At 41.6% G+C, this 11062-nt stretch overlaps 1 protein-coding gene across 1 annotated transcript; it reads left to right on the top strand.

The window, feature by feature from the left end:
- The first annotated feature begins 8997 nt into the window (after positions 1-8997).
- LOC138399039 (tripartite motif-containing protein 60-like) lies at positions 8998-10410 on the top strand. Its single transcript, XM_069493504.1, has one exon. The coding sequence runs from the start codon at positions 8998-9000 to the stop codon at positions 10408-10410; it is 1413 nt and encodes a 470-aa protein (XP_069349605.1).
- Positions 10411-11062: the final 652 nt, after the last annotated feature.

Below are 11062 nucleotides of genomic sequence, written 5' to 3' on the forward strand. Positions count from 1 at the left end.
GACTCCAGGCTAAGTGAAGCAATTCGCTGCATTGTTCTCCATTCCCCTACCCTCTGAAAAGAGGATGGTATGGTGGTGAAGATTTAAAACCAACTTGCAACCTCACTTGACTCTCAAGCTTCTCATAGAAATAAATAATGCTAAGAATCTGAAAAGGTAGCCACTGGTAATTAAATATCAGCTGAAGCCAATAAGGGGCCTCATCAAGACTTCACATACTCTCCTCTACTAAGGGTCATTGAGCATGCGCAGGCTCTTTCCCCGCCCACTTCCGGTGGACCAGCCAACCACTGGGCATGCTAGCCGCTGCACAAAGCCGCGCACTCGGGGTGGTGCTGGGTCTTGTCCTGCGCCCCGCTGAGATCTGTGGGTCCTGCACAGCCTTGGGCCTGAGCCGTAGATCCACCTGCTCCGGGTAAGCTGAGAGAGGGCCCAAGGAAAGGCCCGGGAGGACGTGGCGGGAGAATTAACTGGACAGGGGCTTCCTGAGCATTTGCTGCTCTCAAACCTCAGAGCCGTGGCCTGTCCACGACTGGATCGCCTTGATCTCTGGCAAAGCTCTTGTAAAAAATTCAGGTTCCTGGTCCCAGATTTGTAGAGTTAGAATAAGAGTTGCCTGCTTTAATTAATTTTTTGAGACTATTTTGATCTGAATTAGAGTTTGTCAAGTGGTCACGTTATCTTCAGAGAATTAGTATATGTGTTTGGGGGTGGGGGCGGAGAGTTAAGGAAGTGAAGTTGGTAGCCGCCATTTGGGTGCTCTCCAACCTGCATCGTCTGCACCTCCCTATTTAAACATCTTTAATCTTCACAAGGGTCTTACAGGTAGGAATTAGCATTTAAACTTTATAGATGAGGTGGTCTATGACATGTTAAGAAGCATCCACTATGACAGTGGTTGAAACTGAGCAGGGAATCTACCACAGGTTTTATTCATCAAACAAGCTAAAGACACACTCTCACCAAGAAGCTTAGTCTAGTGGAGGATTTGGACACATTAGCCATAACATTGCAAAAATCAAATTGTAAAACCAAATCACAACTATAATATGTGATATGATAGGGGGCTAGAATTGTATGTTAATGGATCTTTTTAGCTTTGTTTTTCTTAAAGTAGTACTTCACAAAGTGTGGTCCCCAAGCCAACAACGTCACCTGGAAACTTACTAGAAATAAAACAGATGTACTGAACCAGAAATTGGTATATGGCCCCAGCAATTTTTTTGGTTTGTTTTTGGGGGGGGGGTTAATTTTTTTTTTTTTTCAGCATATTACAGGGGTACAAATGTTTAGGTCACATATATTGCCCTTGCCCCACCCAATCAGAGCTTCAAGCATGTCCATCCCCCAGATGGTGTGCACTGCACCCATTAGGTGTGGATATACCCATCCCCTCCTCCCCCCTGCCATCTGCATGACACCCGATGGATGTTATTAGCATATGTGCACATAAGTGTTGATCAGTTAATACCAATTTGATGGTGAATACATGTGGTGCTTGTTTTTCCATTCTTGGGGTACTTCACTTAGTAGAATGGGCTCCAGCTCTATCCAGGATAATACAAGAGATGCTAGATCACCATTGTTTTTTGTGGCTGAGTAGAACTCCATGGTATACATATACCACATTTTATTAATCCACTCATGTATTGATGGGCACTTGGGTTGTTTTCACATCTTTGCAATTGTGAATTGTTCTGTTATAAACATTATATGTGCAGATGTCTTTTTTATAGAATGTCTTTTGTTCTTTTGGGTAGATGCCCAGTAATGGAATTGCTGGATCAAATGGTAGTTCTACTTTTAGCTCTTTGAGGTATCTCCATATTGCTTTCCACAGAGGTTGTACCAGTAGTTTGCAGTCCCAGATTTAAGTCTAAATTAACACAACAAACAAATGGAATGTGTGATCCTGGACTGGGTCTGAGATCTTAAAATTTCAAAATGAACTAAAAGAATATTTTTGGGACAAATGAGAATTTTAGTATGTACTGTGTATCATATAACATTGTATCAGCATTAAATTAGGTACAGCAAAATTATAGGCAAGCCGGCTCTGGGGATGCACGCGGCTGAGCCTCAGGCCTGCAGCTGCCACCACCGGTAGGCAAGTGCTTCCTGCTGCGGGCGGCCCAAGATAAGCAAGATAAGCGGAGACGGGACCCAGCCCGCTACTGAGCCAGCAGTCATTTCCCGCGATCGCCGCCTGGCGGGCCTTGGCAGCCACTCCAGCCTGCCTCTGGCTGACACGCCATGACCCGCCGCCTTCTTCCTCATGAGGGACAAACTGCCCTCGGTGACAGCCCGTGGTCACCGCCCCCTCCCCGCCCCGGTATAGGTAATGGTGCCACTTTTCCCCTCTGGGACAGCCTGTCCACTGGACTGTCTCCACCTCCCAAAAATCTGTTACACATGGGCAGACACTTTGGGGAACAACCCTACAAAGTGCCACTTAGTCTCCACCCCCACACCCAAGTTCTGACCCTGGAGGTTTCTCCTAGAGCATACAAGTATTCCTGCTCCTGTAGTCCCAGCTATTCGAGGGGCTGAGGCAGGAGGATCCTTGAGCCCAGGAGTTTGAGGTTGCAGTGAGCTATGATGATGCCACTGCACTCTATCCAGGGTGACAGAGCGAGACCGTGTCTCAAAAAAAAAATACAGATGAAGAGATGCATAGAGCAAGATCTGGGGTAGGAGGCAGGAAGCGTTCATGCCTTTCCTGGACACACCACCCTCCAGGAGCTTCCATGTGCTCAGCTATCTGGAAGCTCTCTGAACCCAATCCTTGTGGGTTTTATGGACAACTGTGTAAATGTGACTGGCCTCCAGGGTATAGGGGAAGGGACCATCTCTGCAAGGAGGGTCTTATGACCCACAAACAGAAAATGGGGGGATTAGCGTCCTGTCTTGCAGCAGGTGAAAGGAGAGAAGGAGAAGGTTAGAGAGATACTGTTTCCTGAGGCCTGCTACAATCAACATTTTAACAAAACACTGTAACAAGGGCTATGGGAAGTATGAACCAGGAACCGTGGACAAAAACCAGTATATATATCATAACACCACACGGCTGTTCATTGCATATCCTTTCAACTTTCTTTTCTCTTTCTTTCTTTCCTTCTTCCTCTCCTTTCTTTCTTTCTCTTTCTTTCCTTCTTTTCTTTCTTTTTTTTTTTTGAGAAATAGGGTCTCACTATGTTGCCCAGGCTGGATTCAAACTTCTGGGCTCAAGGGATCCTCCCATCTCAGCCTCCCAAGTAGCTGGGGTTACAGGTGCACATCATTGTGCCTGGCTCAACTTTTCTGTGGGTTTGAAATTTTCAGAATAAAAAGTGAGGGAGAAACATTACACCCAATTTTAAGCAAATCAAATTCCATCAAGCTTGCAAGCCACCTAATCATCAATACAGTAAGTATTCTTTCCCCTTTCCCCTATACTACCAGACACTTTCTCAACTCTTCTGCTTCTCCCCTTCCTTACAACGCAGTAACAGTGAGAATAATAGTATGGGCATGGTTTTGTCTTGTGACATTGGCTTGTCTTGGTGACCTGGGAAGTTCTTTTACTACACAGATTTTCTCTTCATACCAGCAAGATAAGAAAAAATGCAGTAGTCCTAGAAAGTCTCCATTTATAAATTACTCCCAAACTCAAGGCTTAACCCAATATCTTGGGCCTACATAGCAACATGCTACAGGAGTTTCACAATGTAGGGACTAACAGATTAAGAGGATCCTAGTTTTGAAAATTGGCTCAGCTATTTACTGTGTATCTTTAGGAGAATTCATGTTTTGTTTGTTTTTTTGTGACAGAGTCTCACTCTGTTGCCCAGGCTAAAGTGCCATGGCGTCAGCCTAGCTCACAGCAACCTCAAACTCCTGGGTTTAAGCAATCCTTCTGCCTCAGCCTCCCAAGTAGCTGGGACTATAGGCATGCGCCACCATGCCTGGCTAATTTTTTTCTATGTATATTTTTAGCTGTCCAGAAACTTTCTTTCTATTTTTTAGTAGAGACAGGGTCTCGCTCTTGCTCAGGCTGGTCTTGAACTCCTGACCTAAAGCAATCCTCCCGCCTCTGCCTCCCAGAGTGCTAGGATTATAGGCGTGAGCCACCGCGCCCAGTCCATGTATCTTTTTAAAATCTCATTTCTTTGACATGTAAAATAGGAATTATAATAATATCATGTAAATGGTAGCTAATATGTGCCCATTGTTCTTGGCCAGAGGAGCTTTCCGTTTGGTTTATTGGACTTTGAATCCAAACAAGGATCCACACATTGCATTTGCTTAGAAGTTCTTCTAAATCTTTCTCCTTTTTTTCTTTTTTTTCTTTTTTTTTTTTTCCTTTTTCTTTTTTTGAGACTGGGTCTCACCCAGTCTAGAGTACAGTGGTGTCATCTTAGCTCCCTGCAACCTCAAACTCCTGAGCTCAAGCAATCCTTCTGCCTCAGCATCCCAAGTAGCTGGGATTACAGGTGCATGCTACCACACCCAGCTAATTTTTTGTGTTTTATGTAGAGATCAGGTTTTGAACTCCTGGCCTCAAGCAATCCTCCCGCCTTGGCCTTCCAAAGTACTAAGGTTATAGGTGTGAGCCACCGCACACCACCTTCCAAATCATTTTCAATCTAGAATAGTGTCTCCTGCCTCCACCTTTGTCCTGTAGACTATCTTAAGTTCTCGATTTGCCCATTGCTTCTTGAAATAGTTTAAATTGTCCCGCAAGCCTTCACTTTTTAAACTGATTAAATCTTTCCCCTCGTTAAAATCTGTCAATAACTCCCCTGCAAGTCAGGACAAAATTTCCCATCCTTAGCTTACCATTCAGAGCCCTTCATATTTCATAATCTTCATCTTCACCTGGCTATGGTCCTCTACCTTTTAAATTTCTTTCTTTTTCACATTTATTTATTTATGACAAATATATCCTTTATACCCTGTTTTTTTTAAAAACATAGATTTCCGGCCATTATATCTACAGTAAATATATATGTGTGTATTTTGTGTGTGTGTGTGTGTGTGTATGTATATATAAAAGCATAGGTGTCATGCTTTTCTTCCTCTGCACAAAACACTCCCTGCTTAGATGACCCTATCCTCACTTCTTTCTGGTGGGGCTAAATTTTGCTCGTTTTGGAGACTAAGCCCAAGAGAAATGTTCTCTAGGATGATTTATTATGTGTCTGGCACTATGCTAGGGATCTTCCATACAGTCAGATTCAATTAAACCATCAGAACAACCCCTTAAGTTAGGAGCTACCAATATTATCCTCAATTAGAGGTGTAAAAGCTGATTCTACAAGAATTCAGAACAGACTTATCCAACATTACATTAACTGTCATAATCACTGGCATGATACTTGATCATTAACCTGTACTGCCGCTTCTTCATACCCCCATGGCATCCTATGCATCCTTCTATTATCTATATCAAAGCACCTTACATTTTTCATACTTGAATATTTGCATTTGTTCATATTTGATGACATATCCCTAAAATTTTAAAGGGTAAAAATGGGATTATGGATTCCAACATTATAAAGTAAAAATAGATAAAACAAGGCCGAGCACAGTGGCTCACCCCTTTAATCTTAGCACTTCAAGAGGCTGAGGAGGAGCATCCCTTGGGGTCAGGAGTTTGAGACCAGCCTGAACAACATAATGAGATCTCAGCTCTACAAAAAATAGAAAAATTAGCCAGACAAAGTGGCGGGCACCTGTAGTCCCAGCTACCTGGGAGGCTGAGGCAGGAGGATCGCTTGAGCCTAGGAATTTAAGGGTGCAGTGAGCCAATGAGCTATGACCATGCCACTGCACTCCAGCCTGGGCATTAGAGCCAGATCCTGTCTCAAAACCAAACAAACAAAACAATAAAACAGATAAAAAACAAATTGAGAGCTAGCAATATCTGACAGAACTGAGTTTTCATCCACCTCTGCCACTTTAGTTATATGTACTTGGCCAAATTAATTTCTCTTAGTTTCAGCTTTCTTTTCAGAAAGTAAGAAACAATACTATCTCATATTATAAACATAAATGAATGATGTAGGGCACATGGCACAGTCTCTGGCATTTAACACATTATAAAACTATCTCAGAATCTCAAGAACTCATGCAAATTTAGCTGAATCCATATACTATTAATATACCATGTTATGCCTTATTACATATATGTATATCTACTTACATATCGAACACACTGATATTTAATCTGAAAGCTGCCATGTCTCACATAGTTGCTAAATCCTCAATGACTAGTAAAGGCATCAACTTCTAACAGGCTCACTGTAATAGTGTGCTTCATGAAATTTTCCTTCACTAATTTTGGATAAGTTTCAGAATTTTAAAGTACATCTTTAAGTTTATACTAAAATACTCAGCCCTCTATATCTGCAGGTTCTGCATATGCTGATTCAACCAACTACAGATTGGCACACTCGGGGATCCTGGAACCAATCCCCCACAGATACCCAGGGACGACTACACATTCAACTTGTAGAAAATCCCAACAACACAGAACAACATAAAATAAAGTATATTGTCCTTTCCAAACTGTTCCCCCTACCTGCCCACACTACATGTGGCTATGGTAGCTACTGATGACTTCCAATCCTTGTTTAATACTTTCCAGCAGTCCAGGAAAGATAGGAAGTACAAGGGACTAGAGCGAGAATGGGGAACCTTGTATTAAAAGGATTTGTTCTGTAAAATTTGGATTAAGTCCAAAGGCCAAACTTAAGGATCTAGAAGGCCGTGGGTTTCCCAGCCCTGGATTAGGGGAATAGGGGTGAGGTTGCCTAAGGTGGTTGGAGATTAGAAAAATTGAAACTGAGGAAGTTTTAAGAATCTTGCTCAATGTCACACAGCTAGTAAAGTGGAGAGCATAATTGGGAAAATTATAAAATTAGAAGAAAAAAATATTTACAAAAAAAAGGACTCTAGCACAGTGCAAGGGTCATAACAGGTACTCCAGGTATCATTGTGTCCACACTCCCCCCTGCGCCCCCCACTTTTCCCAAGCACACACACAAATCAGTCTTCTTTACTTGCCTCTCTAGCCTCTTGGGCAATAATTTAAAATTAAAAATCAGTCTTCTCTACTTTTCAGAATCAGGCCATAAAAACTATGTAGGCATGTCACCACCCTAGTTTAAGCTACCCACATCCCTCTTCTGGATACACAATGGTGCCTCCAATCAATTTCCTAACTCCGTAGCTACAATGATCTTTTCAGACACAAATACAATTCTTTTATCTTCCAACTTAAAGCACTCTTTTATTACTTTAAGGAAGCAGTTCTCAAACCTTAATCTCAAACCATAATCACCTGGAAGTCTTGGGAAAAGTTTGCTGGGGTCAGGCTGGGCGTGGTGGCTCACACCTGTAATCCTAGCACTCTGGGAGGCTGAGGTGGGAGAATCCCTTGAGGCCAGGAGTTCAAGACCAATCTGACCAAGAGTGAGATCTTGTTTCTACAAAAAATAGAAAAATTAGCTGGCATCTTGACGTGCACCTGTATTTCCAGCTACTTGGGAGGCTGAGACAGGAGGATCGCTTGAGCCCAAGAGTTTGACGTTGCAGTGAGCTATGAAGATGCCACTGCACTCTACCCAGGGTGACAGAGCAAGACTCTGTCTCAAAAAAAAAAAAAAAAACTGGGACTGCAAACTAGTCCAACCTCTGTGGAAAGCAATATGGAGATACCTCAAAGAGCTACAAGTAGGACTACCATTTGATCCAGCAATCCCATTACTGGGCATCTACCCAAAAGAACAAAAGACATTCTATAAAAAAGACATCTGCACATATAATGTTTATAACAGAACAATTCACAATTGCAAAGATGTGAAAACAACCCAAGTGCCCATCAATACATGAGTGGATTAATAAAATGTGGTATATGTATACCATGGAGTTCTACTCAGCCACAAAAAACAATGGTGATCTAGCATCTCTTGTATTATCCTGGATAGAGCTGGAGCCCATTCTACTAAGTGAAGTACCCCAAGAATGGAAAAACAAGCACCACATGTACTCACCATCAAATTGGTATTAACTGATCAACACTTATGTGCACATATGCTAATAACATCCATCGGGTGTCATGCAGATGGCAGGGGGGACGAGGGGATGGGTATATCCACACCTAATGGGTGCGGTGCACACCATCTGGGGGATGGACATGCTTGAAGCTCTGACTTGGGTGGGGCAAGGGCAATATACATAACCTAAACATTTGTACCCCCATAATATGCTGAAATAAAAAAAATGTATGAACAAAAAAAAGAAAAAAAATAATCTTAAATCTATTTTTGATGGCACTGACATTTCTGAAGAATGCATACCAGTTGTCTCTTAGAATGCCCCACAATCTGAATTAGAATAATTAGAATAATTTTCCCATGATTAGATTGAAGTTAAATATGTTTGGCAAGAATGTTATTCAGGCAGTGTTATGTACTTATCATTGCATTGTATCAGAAAACACATAAGGTTTGTCCCATGATTTTTGTTTTTGTTTTTAATAAGTAATGTCTGGTGAATCTGTGCAATATGAATATTCTGTTTTTCCAAGAACTTCCACCCAATAATTTTAGCATTCATTGATGATTCTTGTGTGGATATTTTAATACATTTGTGATTATCGAATCAGGTTTTTTAACTTAATGTCTTTTCTCTCCCATAGGAAGAATTCCTTTTCTTGGTTCTGAAGCTCCTTGAATAAGAAAATGATTAAGCTTAACTTAAGATCTTTGAGTGGGAAGAGCAGCAGCCCAGCTAATATGTTCTAATATTCAATAGACTACAGGCCGTGGCAGCAGACTCTGGAGCTAAGAGCACAGAACTAAAGGTTTTAGAGACTGTCATCAACATACCAAGTCAGTAAAACCAAAAGCTGGCTGGCTTTTAAGACCTGGGGAAAGATACCCACTCCTGGATTTTGAACTCTAGAGAGCTGGCTTTGCTAAAAGAAGCACTACCTTACCCACCACCAGCTCAATGGAGTTTGTGGCAGACCTGCAAGCAGAGGCTAGCTGTCCCATCTGTCTGGACTACTTGAAAGACCCAGTGACCATCAGCTGTGGGCATAACTTCTGTGGCTCCTGCATCCGTATGTATTGGAAGGATCTAGATAATAGTTTCCCCTGCCCTTCTTGCCACTTCTGCTGTCCAGAAAGGAAATTCATAAGCAATCAACAACTGAGTAATTTGACTGAGATTGCTAAGCTACTCCAGGTAAGAAGAAGCAAGAGGAAGCGGCAGGAAGAGACTCTTGTGTGTGAGAAGCACAATCAGGTTCTGACCTTTTTCTGTGAAAATGACCTGGAGGTTTTATGTCTGCAGTGCAACTCCTCCACTGACCACCAGCATCACCGAGTTTGGTCCATAGAAAAGGCTACACCCTTTCATAGGAAAAATTTGGAGTGTTACATTGCATCATGGAAGGAGAGTGTGGAACTATTTGAAAAAGTGCTAACTATGCAAACCAGAAAATCACTGGAACTGAAAAAAAAGGTAAAACATAGGAGGGAGGAGATAAAGTCTGAATTTGAGCAACTCAGGTTGTTTCTCCAAAATCAGCAGGAGACTGTTCTTAGGCAATTACAAGATGAAGAGATGGAGGTTTTAGCAAAACTAAATGAAAACCAAACAAAAATTTCAGATCATGGCTCCTCATTAAAACATCTATTAAAGGAGACAGAGCGCAAATATGTGAAGTCAGAAGTGGAATTACTGGCAGATATTAAGAGTATCTATCACAAATATAAAAACTTAAAATGCCCTGAACCTTTTTCATTCACGTTAAAAGAATATGGTTACCATCTTCCTCCACAATATTCTGGCCTTAACAAAATTATCAAGCAATTTCAAGTAGATGTAATCTTAGATCCTGAAACAGCACATCGTAAACTTATTATCTCAGAAGATAGAAAAACTGTGCGATATGGAAATACAATGCAAAACTTACCTCCTAACCCAGGAAGATTTTATCTCTGCCCAGCTGTTCTGGGTTCTAATGCATATCAGTCTGGCAGGCATTACTGGGAAGTAGAAGTGAAAGACAAGCCTGAATGGGTTATCGGTGTCTGTGATCATTCTCTTCCCAGAAGGAAGAAGAGTCAGAATCAACCAATGTTAGTAAAGAATGGATTATGGGGAATTGGGCGATTTAGTGAGAGTAATTATATTGCATTGGGTCCTAGGAAAATTAATATTCTGCCAAAAGTAGTACCTAGTAAGATTGGCATTTTTTTAGACTTTGAAATGAGTGAGGTTTCATTTTACAATTTGAACGATAGATGTCTTCTGTGTACTTTCAATGACCATTTCACAGGAAGACTTTGGCCTTATTTCTATACCGGAACTGACTCAAAACCTCTTAAAATCTGTACAGTTACAGATTCTGAATGATGAACTATTGAAAGACTCTCATTTGTTTCTTTTTCTTTCAGTTAGTGGACATAACTAAGCCAGTAAATTTAGTCTTGACAATTCTTTTTTTTTTTTTTTTTCCAGTTTCCTCCACAACCAGCAAGATATGATCTGTTTCAGCAACTTCTAAAAAATGTGATGATAGTGCCTACTTTGTAAATACATTATGGGCTACAATTGGAAAGTGCTTTAGAAATTCTAAGATTAAATACTTGAAAAATGTATTAAGAAAATTTATTACTCTAGTGATTGCAAATAAAAACCCAATAACTTTTTCTCTATTAATTTTCTACATATGTTTCCTTTAAAAAAAATTAAGTCTTGGCTGCTCCTGAGTGCAAGGAGCTGAGGGCTGGGGCCCTTCTCTACACAGGCAGAGTTCCCTCACTGGGCTTGCTGGGGTTTCCCAAGGGGTCTGGGGCCCAGGGGCCTCTGCAGTAGCATCTTGGGGCAGACACCTTTCTGGGATTTCTCTGAGGTGGGGTGGGCTTCCCTTTGGAATGGGGTGGAGGTTTCCTGGACAAGGTGGAGTTTCAGGAGAGAAAGGGTGATTTGGAGGCTAGGAGTTTGAAGGCTGCATCCTATCTGTAAGAGGGGTGCTTGGTGAGGGCTTGTGCTGGAGGGAGGGTAT

Source organism: Eulemur rufifrons, chromosome 18, assembly GCF_041146395.1.
Source record: "Eulemur rufifrons isolate Redbay chromosome 18, OSU_ERuf_1, whole genome shotgun sequence".
NCBI classification, from domain to species: domain Eukaryota; kingdom Metazoa; phylum Chordata; class Mammalia; order Primates; family Lemuridae; genus Eulemur; species Eulemur rufifrons.